Source organism: Schistosoma mansoni (assembly GCF_000237925.1).
Source record: "Schistosoma mansoni, WGS project CABG00000000 data, supercontig 0049, strain Puerto Rico, whole genome shotgun sequence".
In the NCBI taxonomy this organism is placed as follows: domain Eukaryota; kingdom Metazoa; phylum Platyhelminthes; class Trematoda; order Strigeidida; family Schistosomatidae; genus Schistosoma; species Schistosoma mansoni.
This window is the reverse complement of record NW_017386028.1, coordinates 309,162-336,384: the sequence shown is the minus strand read 5'-3', so window position 1 is coordinate 336,384 and position 27,223 is coordinate 309,162. Positions and strand designations below refer to the sequence as shown.

General features: G+C 34.4%; 1 protein-coding gene across 1 annotated transcript; it reads left to right on the top strand.

Annotated features, from left to right (window-relative positions):
* Positions 1-4,839: 4,839 nt before the first annotated feature.
* On the top strand, positions 4,840-26,227 carry Smp_125060 (serine/threonine kinase; the record flags this gene model as incomplete). Its single annotated transcript, XM_018790594.1, has 7 exons — positions 4,840-5,194; positions 7,018-7,081; positions 9,526-9,612; positions 11,521-11,688; positions 17,222-17,449; positions 21,157-21,286; positions 26,186-26,227. 7 exons carry the CDS (start codon positions 4,840-4,842, stop codon positions 26,225-26,227), a joined length of 1,074 nt encoding a protein of 357 aa, XP_018646111.1.
* Between the last annotated feature and the right edge of the window lie 996 nt (positions 26,228-27,223).

Here is a 27,223-nt window from a genome sequence, read left to right as displayed (position 1 = left end):
AGATTCAGGACTGCAAATGGTCAGTCTCCCAAACATCAATGGGAAGAATCAAACAAACAATACTTAATGAATTTAAACTTCACCCCATCGCACAAATAAGTGGCTATCAGGAATCAGTAGTTGAGTAGATAACGCGATGACGTTTGAAGTGAAAGGTACTGAGTTGGAGTCCCAGAATGAACATCAACTCTGAGATACAGGTTGATCCAGCTGACGAGTCCCAAATAGGACGAATCGCGTGTCCTGGATTCCACTGCTAGCCACTATCCATCTTTGCTTATAATGCTTGTGAACTAAGGCTATACTGAGGCAATACGCACAGTATGCAGATATGGCCAATAACAGACTGACCAGTTGTAGTCCTGAACATCAGTGTGAAGAATCAGATAAACAATACTAAGTGAATTTAGGTTTTAGGATAGTTTTCATTATTGAAAATGATTATATTCATAAATTATCCTCTTTACTAACAAATGTAGATATAAATCCTATTGGAGAATAAATTGAGAATTGAACAAATAAAGCATCCATTGACGAACATTATGAAAATGATCAAAAAATTAGTCAATTATCATTTCTTAAAATATCTAATCTTTAAATCCGATTGTATAGCAGCTAACAATAAATAACTAATTAAAATATGATATTGTACTATGGTAGTGAACAAGAATAAGAATGTGGACAATCGAATGTATTTAAGCACAAAATTACAGACTATCTCACTAAAATCTGATAACCATACAGTGGACAGTTAATTTACAAAATAATAATCAATTGCCTCAATCTTGACTGTTCCTCCTGCAAATATCAGTCCATTTTCTCTGATCTCACTGTTCATGGATTTCATTCCAGTTGCGCTCCGTTTCGGTTCTTTCCTTATCAATCTTCTAGTGAAATACATTCTATGTCTGATCACCACTACATACTACTTATGTGGATATAAGTAACCCACACCACACTATTAAATAATGAATAAAGTATGTTTTCATAGTAATTTTATATTAATCAGAACAGTAATGAGAACATGTAAACAACTTGTTCATATCGGTGACTTAAATAACTCCATCATGACTTAATTGTTATCCACAACTTAAAAACGATTGTAATTTTACATCGTGGACTGACTTCAGTCAAAGAGCAATCGAAAAATAATTGGTACTCAAAGCCTGCTTTAACCTAGCATAAAAATTTTCAACAAAGTTCATCCGTGGCCCGAACATCAATCGAACGCAGATAGTTTATGCCTAGAGGTGAGAGCTCAATATTCAAACCATTCAGTTGGTTAATAACCGCTTACATCTCTAACATCGGTCTATAAAGAATTTCTTACAATTATCAAGCATTGATAATGTCAATACATGTAAAATCAGTTTCAGAATAATGTTGGAAACTATGTTCTATTCATAGGTTTGTAAACGTCATTACCAAGGTTCGACCTGATAATTTCAAATAAATGAACCACTGAGTAGATTGTTATAAATGAAAACGATGAAAGCTCCATGGCCAAACCATCCAGCTCAGAGAACAAAACTCTACCAAAAATAGTTAAAATTTAATGTAAAGATATGGAAGAGATATACTTCTTTTGTACACACAGTTCCGGCATTGTTTCATGGATTGCTAAATCCTTTGAATTTTAAAAGATATGAATACGAAGAAAGCGATCAAACGATTAAGGACAGAAATCTTAACCGCTTCTTGGTTCCCATTGTAGAATCACACTAGAATAAAAATCTTGAAAGAAATCCTGCTAGTTCTAATAAACCTATGTCATTGCCATACTCTACTTACTTGCTCTAAGCTGAAAATATTCGCTGCGAACTATTGAAATAAATCAAATCATATTATACTGTTTCATTTATTTTGTTCCAAACAAACGTATGAAAGAATTCCTTATATATAGTTAGTCCTACTTTTATTTGTTTTAGTAGTACATTTCTGTTACATCATTTTAATGTTTTTATACCGCATTGATGACCTTGAGAGACTTATCAACCTATTATGAAACACTGTCTAGTTATTCAACAACAAAAAAGCAGCAAAATTACGATGGAGTAATGATGTCTATACTATCAATTACATATAAGGAATCGGGCTAATGTTGTGAGTTAGAGTTAGAATGACACAGAGTTTTTGTCATCGAATGGCATTATCCATAGAGCAGTGACGATGTGTAACTCTTTTATTTATGGGCTTAGGAAAATTAATGTTAATTTTAATCTGTTTTTCAACCCTGTCACCAACCTTTTATTATTAATTGTTTCGTTTTCTAATACTTATCTCTTAAATAATCTTATTTATTTTCATAGTTGAACTCATGAATCAATTGAAGCTAGACCACCATGGAAAACCTGGAAGCACTGCACAGCTGTTTCGTCCTATTGTAAGACTCCTCATCAGTGGCTGCCTTCAAGAGATATTTCTTGGAATTCTAGTGTGAAGCAGTGACCAGTGGAGTTCAACCACGTCTGTTGTAGAGATATCAACTCATTGAAGACAATCGGCGAACGGTTGCTCATACTTCGTGGATTGGTTGTAGTTAGACATTAACACCATTGGATACCGCCTCAGTGGTCTATCGGTTAAGTGCTCTGGCTCCAGACTGGTAGGTCCTGGGTTCGAGTTTCGCGAGTGCGGGATTGTGGATGCGCACTGCTGATGAGTCCCATAATGGGGCGAAACGGCCGTCCAGTGCTCCCAGGTTTTCCATAGTGGTCTAGATTCAATTGACTCGTGATTTCATCTATGAAAATACTGAAATCCTGACAAAACCCCTTCCAATCTTATTTATGTTCACATATTTGTTTATTTTATCATGTTGAGCGGTAATCCAATCAATTAATAATTTGATTACCCTTACATAATCTTCTTATTTATTACTTCCCAACATTTAAATACACATTGATCCTGACTATGTTAATTCATACACTTTGTATCGCTACTGTTATGATTATTATGATTCTGGTTACGTTTCGAATATTTATCTAAACTTCATAAACCAAGGTATGCCAAACAATTGTTAGTAATCATAATCTTAATTTTCGGTTATATGTCGCTGATGAGAAACCGTAAAATAGAATGAATTCATCTTATTCAGCAAACCATATTGTTCTTGCTCTGTTTAAGTATATAAAGGAATCGCATTGTATAAAATACAATTATTTGGTTATTTGTTTTGTAATCTATACATATTCTGATTATTTCATCTTATTCCTATCTATCAGTGGAACTGAAGTGATTTTTACTATAACCTATATTCATACAAATATACACTGTAGTCGGATACGAATTACCGAGATATTTCCATTTACCATAAGTTGAACATAATTCATTCTGAAAGATTCAAATTGTTAACGAAAACAGCACCTCGATAAACTCAATGTCTGAGCATGTTCGGACAACTATTTAGTGTACGGTTATTTTGGTGATATTGATTAGCTTATGATCATTTTTGATGAAATCATTCTGTGGAAATGAGACCATTTTTTAGGTGCTATTCCTCTTGAACTCGACCTCTCCATCCGTCATGTGTGCACAATGCCGAAAAGTTCAATAATATGATGAAAGAGCTATTAATTATCCCCCTGGTTTTCAGTGGTATCCCAACCACAATCTGTGATGAATGCCAGCTAAGAATCTTAATTTTGGGTATTCCACTAAAGTAACTTGAACCACTTCTGCAAAGAGAAACATCGACGTATTTTTGATTCAATCATTGAGATTTTTACATGCTTAATTTAACTTTTAATTTTGATGTATGTCATCGTAAAATGGGTGTTCTGGTGAAAGTATACGAATGGGTTTAAAATAACCTTGACGAATCTCAGACTACGTTTACCCTATCACAATGTAGCTATCATAAATGGATAGTTTGTAGAAAACGGACAATACGATTACCAAAGGCTCCAAGATCTTGCACCATATATCAATCGAATAAAGGTATCTGTAGCTTTCTCTATACGTAAATTCAAAAAAATTATTCTTGAACTTTTATGAAGATATACAAGAGTTCCTGCACTGTTCATGGGAATGTACAAGGTTTGGATTGGATGTGTAAGGTTAGGTTTTGGAATTCGGATTTAGATTGGGGTTATAATTAAGTATTTGGGGAAAGGGTTGATTGAATTGTTTGACACAGTCGGTTTAGGTAAAGCTGAGCACGTGATACCTCAACTACTATCATTTCTACTGTACGATGACAAAAAGTCTTATTTGCTCATAAATTTAAGTACTCTGATCAGTACACAGAGGTAACACTGCTGACCATTCCAAGTCAATCATTTTTAAATTTTGCTCAAAAACTCTCAGGCCATTTTTATTCAGTTCTGCTTGCCTCATTTCCAAACTTTGATGTTTTCCATATGCATTTTCTTTTTTCCACCGATAGATAATGTAAATACATTCAATCAATCTGAACCTACTACACAAGTTCAATATACAAATACAACTAGAGATGTAATTCAATCTAAAGAGAACAGGCGAAAACAACCAGATCGTATATCATGTTTTACAACACATTCTAGTTGTTTTTGTCATATTCATGAATTGAATCCATCAAAAACTTGTCATAACAATTATCAACTTTATCCATGTCACTCAAATTGTAATCATTATCATAATGAAAATAGTTTATTACCAGATACTTCGTCTAATTTCAATCCATTGAAGTCTACTATTAAAGATAACAGTAAACTACCTTATCGAAGCAATACACTCCATACAAAATCATCAAATACTAATAATCCAGTTAAGTTGAAACATACTACCAGTTCTCATTATCACTATGTGAAACATTGTTCACCCTCATTAAATCCTCGTTCTATACCAGTTAATCGAATGATGAGTTCATCACCACCATTTACATTGAAACATCTATCAACTATTCGAAATATGTATGAACAATATGAATATTCTACAAAAGTTAATCATAAAAATTATATAAATCATAATGAAATATCTAATATTGAAGATCAATCTGAATCAGATTTTTCATCACCACAATTATCACCATGTGATCGTCCACGATTTTATAGTAGTAATATGATTTTATTAAAACCGCCAAATCATCATCCATGTATGAAATTGAAGTATATCACGGAACAAATTCTTTTAGCTAAATCAGTATTTGATGTAAATCATCCTAAAAAAAGATCGAATTCTTGGTCAGTTCATCGTGGTTTTAATCTAAACTCTTGTAAGATGAATGAATATTTATTTAAAATGGATTGCTATTTTAATATTAAATCTATAAAGTACTTTTTGAGTATGATACATACTTAAAATTTTATCTGTGGTTAACTGATGAGAAAAGGCACCAACATAAACCTTATTTATAAGCAAAGATGGATAGTGACTAGCAGTGGAATCCAGGACGCGCGTTTCATTCTATTTGGGACTCGTCAGCTGAATGTACCTGCATCTCACAGTTGATGTTCACTCTCAGACTCAAACCCAGTAACTTTCGCTTCAAACGCCATCGCGTTATCTACTCAGCTACTGAGTCCTGATAGCCAATTACTTGTGCAACGGGGTGAAGCTTAAATTCACTTAGTATTGTTTGTTTGAATCTTCCCATTGATGTTTAGGACTGAAGTTGGTCAGTGTCTTATTGGCATATGTGCATACTGTGTGCAATGCCTCGATATTGCCTTTATTCACAAGCATTGAAAACGTGATCAATATTTCAGGTTAATAAGTATTTCACAGAATGATTATGTTTCTATTCAACCTAATTATGAATTCGGAGCAGTTTTTTGATAACAACCGGAGAAATTATTTTTCTAACTTGTCGAAAACAAAACTCTATGGAAAAAAATAAACTCATGTTATTCATAACTTTTATGAAAGATATTATACCTGAGTTACTGTAGACATGGTTTACCTTCTGATATATACCAGAGCAACAAAACGTCCAGTAAGTTTAGGGAACATAGAATCATAATATCCTACACTATTCATTTGTAGAACTTCATTGTTCTAATCAGATATTGTAAATCTTTGCTATTGTATTCCGAATAGTATCCTCTTTAGATATACACGGATTATGTTAAGCACAGGAAATCTTCAGCACGTTTTTACCTTTGTGGAAATCGTCAGTTAGATTTTGCTCCATTTCCACACTGATGCTGAAAATCAGATTCGAACCCACTAGCTATTGTTCAGAAAGGTCAACGGTGGAGTCTAAAGTGTTGGAATGAACTAGAGTGAATTGAAATGACCTCGACAGTGCAAAGACATTTTTTAAACAATCAAAGGACAAGCTATATAGTGATGATTTTCTAGTAGAAAAAAACAATGCAAAAATAAAATCTAAATATACATCGAATTATAACGTGATCTGAAAATTATGTAGATTTGATAGACATCCCTGAGATCCGAAGTAAAAAACTTGTATTGTAAATTAGCAATGAAGTTGTTAAAATGAATTCCTTCACCGGTGTTCATATTCGACATAGTTTTTCTGTCGCACTCATACTGTCTTAACTGTCTTTGCATAGACAAATCATAACCCCTAATTAGCTTCATATTCTTACTACAGTCTTAATAAATGATCTCGTGTTGCAGATTATTTCTTTGTAAGTTTGTGGTTTAATACCTGATTGGTTTGTCTTTATACTTTTATCCAATTATCCCAGGGTTTTTTCCTCCAAACTAGTGATTCACTAGCTAGTTCAATAGGTAAGAGTTCGCAATTTCTTGCTATTGAAGTGAAGGACTTCAGTAGATCAACCTCTGTTGGTAATTATTCATTTTACTGTTAACCACAATGCAAATAACCTGAAGACTTACTTGTCAAGTCAATCCTGTCTGAAAGCATATACCTCGATAATAAATGACCGATTACAGTCATTACTATTAACGATTTGAACATAAGAATCCTTGTACAAGAACGATTCAATTCTTTTGTTTTCAAAACCAAGTTTTTATTTGTGTTAAAAAATAGTTAAAATTATTCCAAAGAAAATTGAGATGTACACAGTCAGTTGTTTTCTTTTCCCAAAAATTGTTTTTTTTCAGACAAATGTGAAAGATCCAGTAATTTGGAAAGTGAAGATGAATTCAGCACATGCGGCACTGGAAGGTAGTTACTTGCCTTTTATATTTTTACTGCTATTTTTATTTAAATATATGGGGGATAAGTAATGAGTAGCTTTTCATTATATATTGAAGATATGTTTTTGGACAAGTGTTAAATTTCACAAAATGTCTATGATTACATGTTAACAGACTGTAACTGACTACCATTAAATACGACACACTACAATGTTCAATCACTCAGATTATTGGTCATATGTGAATGTGATCAATAGAACAAAAAAATTCAAATTCATTTTGTATTGTCTGCTTGAATCTTCCCATTGATGTTTAGGAGAATACAGTTGAAGAGTTCCAAACAGGATAGAACGTGTGTCCTGGATTCCACTGCTAGCCATATATATATCATGCAATTATAAATACGAATGTACAGCTTAAGTAAATGATGTAGTCAATAAGGAAATTTTCACTGCTGAATTGTCTTTATTTTAATCCAATATATTCTTTATAAGGTGGCGTATTTATAGTGAGCTCCGGTAGGTCTTGAGTTCTACCCCTGTAGGCTTTGAGGGTGCAGGGATCTGGTATGTCATATACTTTAATGAAACAGTCGCCTAGTGCTTCCTAACTGTGTAGTGAACGAGAAACAGTGGGAACAAGAAAATACAGAATGTTTTGCTAAAATATGAAAACCATATATCAAATACTTCATTTGCACATCTTCCATCAATTATCTCTTACAAACATCATCGTTCCTTTGTTCCTGTTGCTTTTACAATTACGATCTGTTTACATATTTGTTCTATTTAGTTTGATCTCAACTTTCTACTGATAGGTATTCAACTTCTGGTTGGTGCTGCATACTACTTATGTCTGTCGACATAAGTAGCACCCACCACAACTGTACAAAGGTTGACTAATTAAACGTCAGTCAATGACGTTTTATTCAATTAAAAATGGGTTATTTTAATAACTATATATATGATTAGTACACAAAGGCAAAAATAGAAGAAACAAATCACTTCAAATGATTCGAATGAAGATTTTAACTTCTCGTAGCTCAAACGTTGTTTTTCAATTTTTCTTAATCCATATTAACTATCATTCAGTTTTAAAACACAAGTTCTTCTTCCAATTAATAGTGTAGAATAAAGAGTCTAGATCTCAGTGTCGTGAGTAATGAATGGATAGGTTTTCATGGTTCAGATTGACATAAGACAATGATTAAGAATTATTGTAGTGAACAAGAACACTAGTTAGGAACAATGGAATGAATTAAAGCACAAATTACAAACTATCTGATAACCATACAGCAAACAGTTAATTTGCAGAATAATAATCAATTATCTCAATCTTCACTGTGCCTTCTGTAAATATCAATCCATCTTCTATAATTTCATTGTTTATACATTTCCCTACTAATTGCGCTGCATTTCAGTTCTTTCCTTATTGGTCTTTTACCAAAATACATTCTATGTCTGACCATCACCATATACTACTTATGAAGATATAAGTAGACCACACCACATTATCAATAAACTAAGAATAAGTCTGACTAACAAGATTACATGAAGTAATAACTCTGGAGTCCTAAAAATCTATACTTCAAACACATACGATAATTAGGTTTATATTATTGAAACACATTTTTTGTTTTAATGATCATTTTTTATTGAATACCAATTCAATTAAGTGTGCTCAGAAGGAAATTCTTCATTTAATGGTCAACATTTAACTTCAAATAAGTAAAAAATATTTTCGATGGAATGGCTCTATGGAGATTATTTTATTCTGTTGATGATATTTCTCTGAAGCTGATCTCAGTTCGAATACCATTAAAAGTTAGAAATCGATGAATAAAATTGAGGCTCTTCAGTAGTATATACTCAAGAGCCTGCTTATTATGGGATCCAGGAGTTTCTGGTTGCCAGGCGACTTCCATTTACAAGTCTCATACTAAAACGTAAAATGGTATTCAATGGCCTTCAGTTCAAAATGTGATAAGTTTTGCTGAATGAAAGCTATACTCGGATCCTAGGCTAGTTTCGAAACTCCCAAGCTAGAACTACACAGCGACTTGAACATGAAAGAAAGGGCGCAAAATATGCGTGAAGCACTTTACTCCAAAGTTTCATTCATGTACAGGAAACATAGGGTTTTTATAGTATTTTAGAAGTCCTTGGTTTCTCCTGAAAATTCTGGAATGCTACTAAACATAGTAGCACTGTATTAATCAGCCAATCAAAAACCCTACATGTGACTTTTCACTTTTGCGATGTTTCTAGCAAAACTTCTGGTTAAACGTTGATTGGATAAAATGCTTCTTCATATTTTCTGAGCTTGTCATATCTATTGCCAGAAATTTTCAGGATCACTCCAACAAAATGATACACCAGCTGAAATCAACTCCTATTGAATATAACCTATAGATTGTGTTTTTAAAACAAAATTTATGAAAAGTATTAATTTTTTCTTTTTCTCTATCATTAGACCATCGGACTGTGAATTCAATATCCCATTTAATGATATAAAATTACTTAGATGTTTACAAAAAGGTGAACGTAAAGCAATTTATAAGTAAGTCATTAATGCATTCTGTCGAAAATGTAATGTGAGCTATTTTTAATGAAAACGATTTACGCGTTTTATGATTCGGACAGAGTGCCTCATCTTTAATTTGACAATCATTTCTTATATAAATGAAACTTACATTGGCATCAATCAAAGGAATGAAATTGAGATCTGATGTTTTACACCCTTGAAACGAATAACGACGCTGATGTTCACAAACTTTGAAGACAACGTACTAATGATAAGTCATAAATTTCTCTTTTTACAATGAAATATTTTGGTAGAACTGTGTGCTCTGATCTACATAGTTTAACTTCTGAGCTTTCAATATCATTCGGGTCAACCTCTTCAGTTCCTAATATGTGTTGATGTTGTCCAGAATGACAATGAAAGCTCAGGAATCAAACCATGTAGATCAGAGCACAGAACACCACCAAAATATTTCATCTTCAAAAAAGACTTATTGCTAATATAATGTTTAACAAGTGTCTTAATTTAGTGCTAATTAAGGTCATTATCATTTATATATATATATATATATATATATATGTTCAGGAGATGTATCTAAATCGGAGTATCTTGTTCATTCGCTTGATTTTTACTAGTTAGGAGGTCTTATTTTTTTTATTGGTTGACTGCACTGGTTAGAAAATAAAACTTCTAAGAGGTTTATTCTAGTCTTATGTAACTAAGCTTCGAGTAGCAGTAAACTTATAGGCTTGTCATTGTGTTCACGTGACTCAAAATTTTTTATTTAAGCAAAGTAATTCAAATGTCTAAAATTTCATGGCCCTCTTACTCTGAAAATTGAGTAAGTTGGTCTCTGCTTTAAATTTCGTTTAGAGTCTGTACATTCATTTAAACAGGAGAATCGAGAAACCAATAGACTGGAAAGAATATATATATATATATATATATATCCATGCAAGGGGAAGGAAATAAGCAATACAGGATAATTTCCATGATAGTACTTCTAAAAGTAAACCGTATCCTAAGTCTAATTTAAAAGGTTTTGTGGAGATAGGTTTAATTTGTAGGTTGCATTCTTGATAGGCTGATCTCAGTTAATGTACTTTTATTCGAAGTTGTGTTCGTACTCTTGGACCTCAGGTCATTAGGTCTGATGCTTACACACTTATTTCTAGACGCGAAGTTCTTAGATTTGATCCTAGAAATTTGTCAGTGGTATATAATACCGGGCTTAAATGATTTTTTACTACTGATATTTGGTGATATACAGCGTAAAATTACTATCATCGTGATCTTTTATAACTTGATCAAATCTGAGAACCAGACAGTAAATGTTCAACTTGCAAAATATCAATCAATTGTCTCAAACTTGATTGTTCCTTTGCAAATGTCAATCAATCGTCTCAGACTTCATTGTTCCTTCATTTCCATACCAAGGAATTTCTGTTCCCGTTCTTCTCTTCTCGACCTTCCGCTGCAAGACATTCTATTCCTGACTTATGATATGTACTACTTATGTCGATAAAAGTAGCACGCACCACAATATAACTGAAGAACCCAATAATTAATTTAGCAAAAACAATCATTCTCTCTTATACTCTTTGTTAATATAAAAAGTGAGATAAAGTTGGTGTAGAGTATTGCAGGATACAGGAAACAGTAGAATCTAGAGAAGCTCTCGGTCATACAGTGTACTTTATCGAAGAACATGAACGAACAAGTAAGATGTATACATCTTCCTTGAGTGATCAATGGAATCAATAGTTTTCTACAGTTATAACGTGAATGTTACCATTCAGTAAATATAATTTAGTAAACGCTCGTTTATATTCAGTATCAGTACTATTTCAAAATCCTAAAACTAAGTTGATTAGTGAATTTAGAATATATATACAATAATTGATAAAAAGATTCAGAAATATTGACATTCTTATCTTTTTTCAGAGGTCAATGGCATGGTGAAGTTGATGTACATATTTTTGAAGATTTGAGCCTTACAGAAAGAAAACGATTTTGGCAGGATGTTACACGACTTATGATGACTAGACATGAAAATATTGCTTTATTTATGGGTGTATGTGTTGATCCACCTAGTTTTGCAATTGTAACTAGGTGAGTTTCAAAGATTGAGTCGAATTGCTTAACGAAGTAATTCATTTTGTTCACATATGATTCTACATTAAAAGTATAATTAACTTATTTCGTAGTTAGAACACCAACCCAACCACACTTGATGGCGAAACTCTGGAGTAGGTGGAAACATTCACGTACCTGGGAAGCATCGTTGATAAACAAGGAGAATCGGATGCAGATGTAATGGAAAGGATTGGCAAAGCAAGGACAGCATTTCTACAATTGAAGAACATTTGGAACTCAAAACAATTGTCAACTTGTTTCAAAGTCAGAATCTTCAATACGAACGTCAAGACAGTCAGTTCTACTGCACGGAAATGAAACGTGGAGAACTACTACATCCATCGTGAAGAAGGTACAAGTATTTATAAACAGTTGTCTACGCAAAATACTCAACATCCATTGGCCGGATACTATCAACAACAGCGTTTTATGGGAGAGGACAGAGCAGCTTCCAGTTGAAGAGGAAATTAGGAAAAGATGTTGGAAGTGGATAGAACATACATTAAGGAAATCACCAAACTGCATCATGAGGCAATCCTTAACTTGGAATGCTGAAGGAAAGCGGAGAAGAGGAAGTCCAATGAACACATTACATCGGGAAACAGGAGCAGATATGAAAAGGACGAATGTTAACTGGAAAGAACTGGAAAGGAAGGCTCAGGACAGAGTTGGATGGAGAATGCTGGTGGGCGGCCAATGCTCCTCTACGAGGGGTAACAGGCGTAAGTAAATAAGTATTAATAGACGTGAAATTGTAATTTTATCAGGCTTCATTGTAAGCATTCATGACTTCCCCAGGAGTGAGAGCAATGACTTTTGAGATCTGCCACGTCACCTTTAGACTATTGAGCTGATGTATACTAATTTACATTTCTAATACAAGTTAATTTATAAATTTTAGATATATCAACGTACAACAAGAAAAACCATATGGTTACAAAACTGATTTATATATGTTTAACTAACAGTGAATTGTAAACTATAATCACAGAAAATCCAATAAATTTGGATCACTGAATAGTACCTATAAAAGTTGTTGCTCTGGTTGTTAGATGGTGCATCGGCCTCATGACTTCCGAAGGAACGCGGCTTCTATCATGAGACGTCATAATTATTCCTTCAACTCCCAGGGCAGAGTTTTAATGGTTTGAATATTTTTTCTGGTCAGTGTTTTTTTAGCGAGTTGGTTTTCTATGGGATGGGGTCGCTAACCCCATGCCCAACCCTCCTCCTTTATCCGGGCTTGGGACCGGCAGCAGCCCCCGGAGGAGCTAATGAACCAAGCTAATAATCCTCATAACATCTAGTCTAAGGAAAAAGAAGTCAAAAATAAATTACTCTTCATAAATTAAAGCAGTGGGGAAAAACATCTTCGACTGTTTTAGAACAACATGAAAATTGGTGTTTAGCTATGTCCATTAACGTGACCCTATTTTACTGATTGAGTCAGTATGCCAAAATTTCAAATTGTATCGTTTTATTAGTTTGTCTTTTCCCTATTTATTGTCTATTTCTTCCTTGTTGTCCTTCCTCTCCAATTTATTTATGAATATTGAGTTACACTGATAATGTGGACAAATGTTTTGATGTACTTACTTATTTACTTACGCCTGTTACCCCTCGTAGAGGAGCATAGGCCGCCCACCAGCATTCTCCATCCAACCCTGTCCTGAGCAATCCTTTCTAGTTCTTTCCAGTTAACATTCATCCTTTTCATATCTGCTTCTATTTTCCGACGTAATGTGTTCTTTAGCCTTCCTCTTTTCCGCTTCCCTTCACCATTTCAAGTTAGGGACTGCCTCATGATGCAATTTGGTGATTTCCTCAATGTACTATATATTTTAATCGAGGTTTAAATTGATTCATTATTATGATATTAAATTTGTTTTCAGATAAATCAAAACATTTTCTTTATCGGCTACATACATGTCTTTATATATTGTATATTTTAACGGTTACTACCTCATTTGTTCGACCTTACTTTGAAAGTGGACATCTTATTGTTTCTAACATGTTGTCAAGCATTTATCAACAAAGATATGTTTGTCCCCAACCTATTTAGTAGAAACTGGATCCCTGTGGGTCTGAAATGTAGTTACAAAAAAGTCACTCATTAGTGACATAACTTGTGATCAATGAAGTTAACTGATTATTTCTGCATTTATTTGTGAAATAACAGGCCTCTAGATGATCATAATCTTTTAATTCTGTTTACTAACAATCAAATGAGTACTTGAAGAATATACTGAATGTCATTTTGCATTTATCAACCTGATTGATGATAAATTATAGAAAATAACTGTATAACAGTCGCCTAGTACATGTCAAGTGTAGCAAAGTGTAGCAAATGAAAATTTATTGAAGATCTAACTTTGTTTATGACTGATGGGCTTTTGCAAACTTATTAATACAGAAGATGATATATGTGCATTCAATAACCATGAATGCTTCGAATTCGGTGTAAACAAGGAACATAATACACAACTCAATGGTTCAGTTATGTGGTAGCCTACTGATGGTGAAAATTATATACATACATTAGGTCATTGACTAACTAGTGTCAACTATTGTTCATTTTAGAGTGTTTAAATTTGACTACTGACTACATGAGTAAATGATAAATAGCTCAGTGTATTTTAATATATTGGTTAAAACAGTAATTCCATCTCTTATGGATTTCTTATTATCAGAAGGGTGCTCTGGCGCGAGACTGGTAGGTCCTGAGTTCGAATCTCGCGAGTGCGGGATCGTGGATGCGCACTGCTGAGGAGTCCCATAATAGGACGAGACGGCCGTCCAGTGCTTCCATGTTTTCTTTGGTGGTCTAGCTTCAATTGACTCACGCTTTCAACTCTTGTGGATTTGTTTTGTGGTATTTAATAAGTCATTGTTTACTGTCTTTTCTTCTTTACATGGATTGTTATCAGTCCTTGTTCAATTACATAGGGACAAGTAACTGGTTGTACCCGCAACATATAAAACGTAATCATACCAGTATCATTATACCTGTAATCCTACCGCTTATACATGGTAACTACCGTAACTCCAACAACGCGAAATGAAAACATATGAAAACAAATGAAAATCTAGTAAATCTCTAAAATCGCGATCACAAAACAAGTCGTAGTCATTAGTGAATCCAATACGCTCATTTTATATTGATTTTACACTTGATGACTATTTAATAAGCATCATATAGATAAAAAGATATTTGGGGTTACTTTAAAATACAAATAAAATTCACATAGAATAATAAAGAAAACATTATTGCCACACTGGGAGAAAGTTCATACTTGTCATATCATACGAAATTCATACTTAATTGTTACAGACATATTGACCTGAAATAGTATGACACTGGAGAATAGAAAATCAATATCCTACTGACCAAAAATGTTTCCTTGTGAATAAATCTAACATCAAAATATCATAATGGGGATCAAACCAAACTTGTGAAATATTACACCAAGTAAGAGAAAACAAGAATTCATCATCTTAACTAAACTTATCTAGTAATTTATCATGATACAACCATCGGTCATTGTAAATAAACCGTTCAACAGAGAACAAATCACTATTCAAATGAGGTTTATTAGTAATTAATCAGTCACAGTTTTAGTTTTACTAAGAATTAAAATTATTTTAATAGTTGAGATCATGAGTCAATTGAAGTTAGACCACTATGGAAAACCTGGAAGCACTAGACAGCCGTTTCGTCCTGTTCTGCCACTCCTCAGCAGTGAACATCCGCAGTGACCAGTGGAGTTCAACCAGGACTGTAGTAAGATAGTAACTCACTTAAGACAATGGTGGATGTGTCGCTCAATTTCGTGGATGAGTTGAAGTTAGACTCAATAGTCTGGAGGTTAAGCGCTCGAGCGTGAGACTGATAGGTCCTGGGTTCGAATCTTGCGCGGTGGGATCGTCGATGCGCATTGCCGAGGAGTCTCGCAATAGGACGAAACGGCCGTCCAGTGCTTCCAAATTTTCTCAGTGGTCTAATTTTCAATTGACCCATGATCACAACTATTAAAATCAGTATAATATCCACAAAACCCCTTCAGAAATTAAAATTATGCAAAGAGTCATTGGTCATAAAGATGCATAAAATAAGTATGCATGGCTACCAGACAAATCAGGAGCGGCAAAGCAGCGGGATCAGACAACATTCCAGCAGAGGCATTGAAAGCAGATGTAGCAGTAACTGCAAAGATACCCCACATTCTCTTCAGTAAGATTTGGGATGAAGAACAAGTACCAACAGACTGGGAAAAAGGACTTCTGATCAAGATACCAAAGAAAGGCGATCTCAGCAAGTGTGATAACTACAGAAAAATAACTCTTCTCTCAATACCAGGAGAAGTCTTTAACAGGGTATTGTTAAACAGAATAAAGGACGCCGTGGACGCCCAATTTCGAGATCAACAGGCTGGATTCCGTAAGGATTGATCGTGTACAGACAAAATCGCAACTCTACGGATCATTGTGGAACAATCAATTGAATGGAATTCATCACTCTACATCAACTTCATTGACTACGAGAAAGCATTTGATAGTGTGGACAGGACAACACTAAGGAGGCTTCTTCGACACTACGACTTGCCTGAGAAGATAGTCAATATCATACGGAATTCCTAAGATGGATGAAACTGCAAAATCGTGCATGGAGAACAACTCACTGACTAGTTCGAGGTAAAGACCAGTGTTAGGCAAGGTTGCTTACTCTCACCCTTTCTCTTTCTCCTGGTGATACATACCTGGGCAGCATCATTGATGAACACGGTGGATCAGATGCAGATGTGAAGAAACAGATCGGCAAAGCAAGGACAGCATATTTACAACTGAAGAACATCCGGAACTCAAAACAATTGTCAGCCAACACCAAGATCAGAATTTTCAATACAAATGTCAACACAGTTCAACTGTATGGGGGCGGAGACATGTAAAACTACGAAAGCCATTATCCAGAAGATACAGATATTTATAAACAGTTGTCTACGCGAAGTACTTCGGCCAGACACTATCAGCAACATTCTACTGTGGGAGAGGACAAACCAGATTCCAATGGAGGAAGGAATCAGGAAGAAGCAGTGGAAGTGGATTGGGCACACTGAGAAAATCACACAATTGCGTCACAAGACAAGCCCTCACATGAAATCCTGAAGGCCAAAGGAGAAGAGGAAGACCAAAAAACACATTATGCCGAGAAATGGAGACAGACATGGAAAGAATGAACAAAAGTAGGATAGAACTAGAAAGGAAGGCCCATGGCAGTGTGAGTGGGTTGGAGAATGCTGGTCGTCGGCCTATGCTCCATTGGGAGTAACAGGCGTAAGAAATTAAGTTATATATTCATATACCTTTCTTATCTAACATTATTCATAGTGCTTGAAACATTGCATAATCATCTATTTTATAAATCAAACATGCTTTTTCTACAAAAACATGATTCCTTATTTATAATTTCATATTTACAAAATTTCTCCTTTTTCCTCTTCCCTAATTTTAGTGCATCTAAAGGTGTATCATTATATAATAAACTTCATATAAAACGTGAAAAATTATCACTTACAATGCGAATCTATTTATTACGTCAATTAGCTAATGCTATGACTTATTTACATAGTCGTAATAATCCTATTATAATACGTCGTTTATCTAGTAAAAATATTTTTTTAAAACCTAAAATGAATTTGTATCTAATGGATTATTCAATGGTAGATTGTGATTATCAAATGTAAGTTAAATGAATTCTTTTTAATTATATTCTTTATTTTTTTTATTTGTAATAAAAAAAACAAATTATACTACTTATATTATGCTATATAATATAATATACTTTTCATAGTTGAAATCATGAGTCAATTGAAGCTAGACAACCATGGAGGACCTGGGAGCATTGGACGACCGTGTCGTCCTATTATGCGACTCCTAAGCAGTGCACATTCACGATCCCGACTCGCAAGATTCTCACCGAGAACCTACCAGTCTCGTACCTCAGCACTTAATCGATAGACCACTGAGCTGGCATCCAACGGTGTTAATGTCTAGCTTCAACCAATCCACGAAATTTGAGCGACCGTTCACCGATCGTCTTCAGTTAGTTGATATCTCAACAACAGACGTGGTTGAACTCCACTGGTCACTGCTTCCCACTAGAACTCCAGGACATGTATCTTGAAGTCAGTCACTAGTGAGCATATGATTATAATCCGAAGGGGTTTTGTGGAGGTTTCAGTATTTTCATAGTTGAAATCATGAGTCAATTGAAGCTAGACAACCATGGAAAACCTGGGCCGTTTCGTCCTATTGTGGGACTCCTCATCAGTGCGCAAACACGATCTCGACCCGCGAGATTCGAACCCTGGACCTAACAGTCTCGCGCCAGAGCACTTAACCGATAGACCACTGACCATTGACTCATGATTTCAACTATGGAAGTACTGAAATCTTCACAAAACCTCTTCTGATTATAATATACTAGTTAAATGTAAAAATAAGTAGTTTCACTTAAGAAATTCTTTTCAGAAAGTTTAATGTTTGAAAAATTCTAGTTTTATTGATGGAATATATTGAAAAGCATCAAACAATACGGTATGCAGATTAAATATGAATACCATTCTCATAACATTTCAAATAAAGAATATATTACTGTTTGTTTATTTATTTATTTAAACACAAATATTAGTACAAGGAAGCACTAGATATATACGCGCCGCACAAATCTCATTCAATTTGTGTGAGGGCTGTGATACTGTCCAGGTCCCCAAACTGAAACAAGTGGTTTTCTTAGGGGACCACGCCCGGAGCCTTTGATTTAAAGGTCTGATCCACAAGGCAGTGGAGCATCGTGAGGATATGCAGTCCCATGGTAACCGGTGACCGACGATTGATTCATACGCCATTTGTTCCATCAGGATACTGGAGCCCATGTACACCATTGGTTTGGAATCAGGGTTTTCCAACTCCTCTAGGTGGACTCGCAGTGTCCACCAACCCGGGTAAAGCGCCGGATATTCGCTTTTCGTTCTCCCAATTTAGTAAACAACAGTAATGCTACGAGAAGGCAGTGAGTAGGACTTCCCTGGCAGAGGCTATATACGCGTGGCCATGTGAGAGCATTTGGAGAGGGAGAGCGGACTCTCCCCACTCTCGGCCGTACCAGGGCATTTGGGGGCGATAAGTAAGGTTAGATTCATATAAAATATTATCAGTGATATAGCTAAACAGATTTTATGTAAAAAAATATTCAAGGATTGTAACGGTTTAAAAATTTCCTGAGTCAACTGAAGCTAGACCACCATGGAAAACTTGGAAGTACTGGATAGCCATTTTGTCTTATTGTGTGACTCCTCAGCAGGACGAAACGACCGTCCAGTGCTTCCAGGTTTTCCATGATGGTCTAGCTTCAATTGACTCATGATTTCAACTATGCAAATACTGAAATCTTTACAAAACCCCTTCTGATATTAAAAATTTCCATCATATTATAGTACTGGTGTATGAACAAAGAATATTCTTTACAGTGAATTCTCTATAGTCCTACAATTATATTATTCAAAGTAACAATCCAAAACAGACAAGGTTTAAGTTATACATGTCAATGAAAGTTATAGGATGTGAATTTAAGATTATTCATGAAAGAAAATAAATAGTGGATAACCTGAAGAGAATTCGTTGACAACAAAAATACTTCGTTTATACCTCAATATTTTGATATTTAAGATGTTAACATGAATCATATCAATAGGAAGATTCAAACAAGTAATACTAAGTGAATTTAAACTTCACACCATTGCACAAGCAAGTGACTATCAGGAATTAGTAGCTAAGTGGATAACGAGATGGCATTTGAAGCGAAAGGTACTGGGTTCGAGTCCCAGAGTGAACATCAACTCTGAGATGCAGGTACATCCAGCTGACGAGCCCCAAATAGGACGAAATGCGCGTCCTGGATTCCACTGCTAGCCACTATCCATCTTTGCTTACATATTGAAAATGGTTACGAATTTAAAAAGAACCGTCGCCAATTTTTAGTGATTTTATGTCCGGCTTTTTATCACGTGATTTGTTCACCAATGGGAATACGACTTGTCTAATCTTAGCACTGTGCCAAATCAATGACGTTCGTCTGATATGAGCAATCTAGCGTCCAATTGAGTCCAGAATACTAATTACAGCTTCTGCTATGCGAATCATTTATTTCAAACATACTCGGTTTATATACTAGACAGACAGACCGCATCACACCATACAATAGAAAATAATATTTCTACAAGATCAAGCCAAATGTGGCTGTGAACGTGGGAGACAGTAATCAACAAACTGAATATAATTTAAGGACAGTAATTCGTATAATAATAATCCATAGGTCAAAAGGAAGCTTATAATAAGATGGATATAGATATGCACAATCTAATTACTCAATAGTTAAACAATACAAATATATATCGAATAATCGTCTGTTAACAGGTCCAGGAAGTTACCCGTACTTATGTCTTCACTAGGATATGACAAAAATGAGTATGAAAACTGTTAACTGTGTGATATTAATTAGGATACGTATAAACAAATTAAACATAATTACGGGTTTAACTGGAAAAATGATTCAGTTCTGTGTATAGATACTCATTCGTTGCGATCAATAGATTTACTTATCGTCATAACACAAGAGAAACTATTGCTTGTAGACCTTGCTGCTTAATATCTCAAAATACTGGACAAATACATTGAATCTTACCATTCTTTAGACCATCACAGTTAAGGTATTGTTTACCGTAGTGAGATGAGGAAGGATTTCGCTCGGAAAATTAAGTAAAAATTACTTAAAAACTGAATGTAAACAATTTCTACAATCTATTTTACTAGCTACAACCTGTTAGCATAAACATGTTTCTTTACTTGAACAGTGTAATAAGAAGACAACGATTGTCAGAACTACGTGATATATTAGCGCAATACATTACGAACAATCTGATCACACATATACTTAATAAGAACATTTATATATAAAAATTATAGGTCAACTAGACAAATGGAGGGTAAGAGAAAACAAAGATAATCAAGAAAATAATGTGGAAAACAGTATGAAACACACCACACTGGACAATAAACTAATATTATCAGGGTAGGTTTAAGGTGAGTATAAACTGTTTCTGCATACAGATAGAGAGGTTGGAATTTTCGTATAGCCAAGGCTTCAATAAACAATAGTAATGTAGTTTTGTACAACACTACAAAATTCGTGTTAAGATCAGTCTTATGACCTGTTTCAACTCTATTCTTGGTAATTACATAGTTCTGATAATCTTCGTCTTCTTATTACACTATCCAAGTTTATAAAAGGGACTAATTGGTTCCGTATTATTTTACATGCGGTTAATATTAGTAAATTTATTTTTTGAAATTACTTTCCGTCCATTTGTACTGTCAATTTCACTACAGGACAATCATATTTGAAATAAACACTCGATGCTATCCATATGAAGAATTGGATTTATGTCACTGTATTAAATATTTACTGGATGGTCAGAGAGATGATGGCCGTGCATACTGCATACCGAGTTACATGAAGGTATGTTTTGTAGAATAGAACATAATCTCAAAGGTTTTATTTTCAATCGATCTAGTAAGAATGAAAATAATTCTTGCGCGTAGACCATTAAATTACTAGTGATATGACCGAGTCTCTTATAATACGAAATTCGGAATAGATTTCAACTGAATCACCAGAGAATACGATTGTTACCCACAGAGCCATGCACAATCTACTGAACGCTGATAAATAGATCATTCTCAAGTCATATAATACAGCAAAATAAATAAGTACAAATTTACCTGCTCGGCTCAGAGATACTTTTCGTACAGTAGTTATTAACAGTATGGAGAATGGAGTAGAAGAATCGATGGTTGGACTGACCAGTCAATAAATGAATGACAAGTACTTTCTACACTAACAAACACTCAAAAGACTTTTGAGAAAAGTGTCTCATGTCTACATACTCATCAATGGTATAAATGAGCAACCAATAAATCGATGCAGATTTCCTGATGTAGTTAACATTGGATTATGTGATGTGTAGTTCAGCTATTTAATTATGCGTTCTTGAGTGAGATAATTATAACAATTAATGTTGAACAGAGTAGGCTGATTAACTTCTAAATTCAATTTTTTCAGTAAATGAGACAGTGAGCACTCCTTAACATTAGATTAAGGGTGAGAACTTTTGAAATCATCTTAAGAAAATTCCTAACTGTTATTTCTCAGTATAGAGCTGTGAAGATTGTTGAGATCATGAACCAATTGATGTTAGACCACCACTGAAGACCTAGGAACACTGAACGGCTGTTCCGTTCTGGTATAGAACTTTTTAGAAGTGCGCATCTACGATCCTGCCTGCAGGACTCGAACCCAGGACCTTCGGTTTCATGCGAACGCGCTTACTCCCAGACCACCGACCTGGGATACAACAGTGTTCATATCTAACTTCAACCAATCCACGATATTGAGTGACTATTTTCCATCTGTTATTTCTGACATCCAGTTTCTACCATTATTCAACCACTTATAAAACCAGTTTAGACTGGCAGAATAACTTGTTTTGACAAGTATGCACAAGATAAATCTACCATAACAGACTAAATGTACAGCGAATACTCGTAATGAATACAAAAGAGGTTTTAGCTGGTAGATATTCAGTTCCTATAACCTCTTGGTTTTTAATTACTACAATATCAATCGCGTTATAAGCCAGTAGTATGTTTAAAAGATAAAAGTCAAAACTAGATATCTGACTGATTGACAATAACAGCACCTAAGATGTTTATTTGCTGAGTTCAGAAAAGACGGTTTAACCCCAATAAGCTTTAGAATTGACGATGATATTTACTCAAAAACTTTCTGACGTCCATCATTTCCGCCAAGTGAAATAGGATCTCAGTGTCAAACTCAAAACTTCTTTCTTCATGAAATCCAAAGATAGACTATTTTTTGAATAATGAGACGATGTGTGTAGAGTTTCTTCAGTTGAGGATAATTTTCGATGAAGGTAGGTTAACTGAAATATTTGGGATGTTCAACTCTCTACTTGGATATTTGATAATTGAAAAATTCATATAAGAAATATGATTTTTTTTTAACTATGATGTACGACAATTTAAAATGTGTTCACACTATATACTTCAAAAAAGTGACTTTATAAACGAATTGAATCCACAGAACAATAGCGTGTATATCGTAGTTTTCCAACTTATAACAAACCAATAAGGAAATATGATTTATGATAAAGAGATCAGAAATAATGTTTAAATTCATAAAATCTCTAGTTGACTGGGTAAAGATGGCAAATCGATTGATGAAGTAGTGGAACTTCGTCAGTTGAGATGGTTGAGACACGTGTTACGTATGCCCAACCACCAACTGCTCCGACGTGCAATGTTTTATGGTGTACGAGTAGGTTGGAAGAAAGCTATGGGCGGCCAGACCAAAACATGGCACAAATCCATGAAGTCACTGACAATTGAACTGAGCTATGTTGCTAGGTGTAGACTACCTGGTTGGGATTTGCGAAATGATAACAATCGATGGTTAGAGACCTTGAATGACATGGCTCAAAATCGTTTGCAATGGCCAAAATGGATCCAATCTCTGTGTTCTACCAAATTCTAATCCTCTGAATTCTTAATGTCCCCTTCTTTTCGTCTTTCCAAATTTATTTCACTGGACTATACTCCTTCAATAACATCTTCAAACCCTAATCTTTCCGATTACTGTTTATACTCTTACTACTTCTACCACTATGGGATTTGAATCGACAACTGCATCTCTGTGTTAATGTGGTATGGCAACTTGAACTGATGTACGTACGTACGAAGTTCTACGTTGTGACTGACTGACTGAGTTAACTTTTTAAATTGATAAAATGAATTTATTTACTTATTTGTTTATTTTGTGCTTGTTATATACATTTATAGATTCTTATGTGTAAGTGTTGGTCAAACGATCCATCTAAAAGACCTTCAATGAACAAAATTACTCAAGAGCTAACAGAAAGTGTAAGTTTTTTTCAATAACTGTTTTGAAGCCTATACATCAAACAGATAATGATAATTGATTGTCATAACAATCAGAATATCCTATTGAACTAATTCTTAAGTCATATTTCTTGACAACGCAAACTCCTCTCATCATTCTAAGAAGAATGGACGGACCTTAGTACAATACAAATGTGAATGAGATAATAAAAATTTCAGCAAAACAACAACCAAGAAATCACCTTGTAACATTAGTAAGAATATAATTATTAAATTATAGTTATTATTTCAAGCGGTCAACTGATGCAATGTGATTCAGTTAGTAAAATGTTTTTAACCTGATAAAGTTTAGTCATGAACTCACGAACAATAGTTGGGACACGAATATTAAAAGTGAGGTAACCACTAATCTTTAATGATTATGAAAAGAAAACTGATACGGTGGGATAATGATTTTCTTACAATTAATTAACCTTTACATGTTAAGTTATTTATCATGGTAAAGGGAAATAGTTACGTTTACATATTAGTAATCGGGCTAATATTTTGAGTTAAGGTTGTAATAATACAGTGTTTTCGTCATCAACTGACATTATCTATGGCACAATGACGATTTGTAACACTTTGGTTTACAGGTTTAATGAACTTATTGTTGATATATAAAGTCCGGGGTCGCAGTGGGAGAATACTATTTAACTACACAGATACCACACATGTTATCTCTACTTAACGAAACGTTATGTAGACAAGCAAGTGAGACAAAACAATTCTTTTACGAGTATTACGCACACTCATCCAACACATACGTTAAATAAGTTTTGTATTAATTGTTTGAGTCTGTCCATTGATGTTTATGGCCGCGATTGACCAGTCTCTTCAGCATATGTGCATCCTGTGCGGATTGCCTTACGTCATAAGCGTTATATGCAGAGACGGATGGTGGCTAGCAGTGGTATCTAGGATGAGCGTTTCACCGTCAGCTGAATGTACCTGTATCCCGGAGTTGATATTCACTCCAGGACTCCAACCCCAGTACGCCATCGCGTTACTCACTTGGCTACTGAATCCAGACAGCCACTGGCTTGCGCAATTGGGTTAACTTTTAATTCATTTTTGTATTGGTTATTTGAGTCTTCCTAATGGTGTTAATGACTGCAATAGATCAGCCTGTTATTGGCACACGTCCTGGATTCCACTGCTAACCAACATCTATCTCTGCTTACGATACTTACATTAATTATTCTCGTGGACGTAATTATCCATTCGTATAAGCCGCGACTTTCTACATTTATGAATAACCGACAGCAGGTCCATAAATCTCATACATTGTTTACTTGATATAAAATCTGAATCATTTGACTAGGAATAGTCGAAGCACACACTACATCCATCTATTAATTCCCATTGTTAGTTTGTGTTATATCCCCTGGTGAATTATGAATGGTAAATCTGAGGTCTATTTATGGACAAATGTAATATGCCTATTTCCTATTGTATAGTTGTTAAATAACTGACCTAATCGTATTCGTGTCCCTCTTATCATAACCCTTATTTTGACCTTTGAAGTATTATTATTGATTACTTTCCCCCTATCCACAACCACATTAGCCAATTATTGTACAAATGTTATTTTTCTATTTTTTGGTATGTTGTGGTCTGTTTGGTTAGTATATAAACCCAGTATGCTTGTGAATAATGATTCATACTGCCGAGGCTGTTATATGTGTTCTGCACTCAACTGGCTGGGCTAGGCAGATAGGAAGGACCGAATAGCACCCAAGACTGCTCGTACGATTTCAAGTATCATTTGAGTCCGATCAGTAAAATCCACTCCTCTCTAATTGCACGTTCATATATATTACGAGTTCATACGTTATAACAGTTTGCATATGTGGATACATGTAACCAGCTACGACTAGTATTTGGTTTTTTAATGAAATCATTGTACAAATGGAGTTAGCTGAAGTATCATATATGAAATTAAAATCAATATTTTATCACTATCATCAATTAGAGTCAGAGTAAAGTCTAAAAAAATGAATTTTACATTACGATAGTTGCTACATTATTTCAACCTTTTCACCATTTATTCGTATTACACTAATATGGGCAAACGATTAGTTTCACAAGGCTGTGTTCATTACGACTAACATTTTATTTAATACACATTTACTGATTGCTCCCTCCAAGGCAAATTTTAAAATGACCACGATGCTGTGATACAATCAATGAAGGAAAAGAATAAGACACTGAATAGAAATATTGTCTGAATACTTATTACTCAGACCCTGCTCCAAAAAAATACTAACATTACCAATCGATATCGATCAATACTGGTGTTCAATCGAAGTCTTTTAGGAGGTTATGCAACCTATTTTAAGTAATTACTTATGATGAACAACCGTTCATATAACATTATTCTTTTTTTTCTGTTTCACAGCATGGTTTGAATCGACGAAAGAACTCGGATCCGGTTCACTAAAGATTTTACAAGATTGTTTTCAATAAGATCAAGATGTGAAATACTAGGTTTATTATGATCATACAAAAAACAGTGAATTCTCTAACGAAATACCTTCATTATACAATGTATTATAGATATTTAGTTTTGAGAAAATAGAATTGCTTTTTTTCAAAAAAATATGCCTTATTATATTAATAGAAACTATATACTATACCTACCTACATCTGATCAACTATTCGATGGTTAGAGAACTTGAATGATATGGCTCAAAATCGTTTGCAATGGCCAAGGTGCATCTACTCTTTGTATTCTACCAAATTCTAATCCTCTGAATTCTTCATGCCTCTATCTTTTTTCTCTTTTCAAATTTGTTTCACTGAATGATACTCCTTCAATAGCATCTTCAAACCCTAATCTTTCACATAATGTTTATACTCTTCCTACTTCTACCACTATGGGATTTGAATCGACAACTGCATCTCTGTGTTAATGTGGTATGGCAACTCGAACTGATGTACGTACGTATGAAGTTCTACGTTGTGACTGATTGACTGATCAACTATCAGCTGGTATGAATATAAATCAATATATAAAAGTGATCATGTATTCTTTTTGTTATCAATTAATTGAACACACAAACAAACAGGTTATCATATTTGTGTCAGTCTAGAAGTTGTTGTTCTTTTTACTGAAAAAAAAACAAAATGCTAATGAAAATCCTTTTGACACACCCAAGAGAAGATGAAAGTGATGAACTTACACACACAACGTATATCATTGATAAATCTGGATTGTTCTTTTAATGATCATTCGAAAAAAATGTACAAGTTGAGATAAGGTCTATTGGCACATTGTACCAAAAAAGGTGAAATGATAAAATAGAACAGAATTATGAAAATATTTACATGATTTGCTGATATTTAAATAAAAGGAAACAAAATATACGCGTTATTGGGAGAGAGAGAGAGAGAGAAAGAAAGAAAGGAGTTCAAGAGTTAGATCTTGAACATCCAG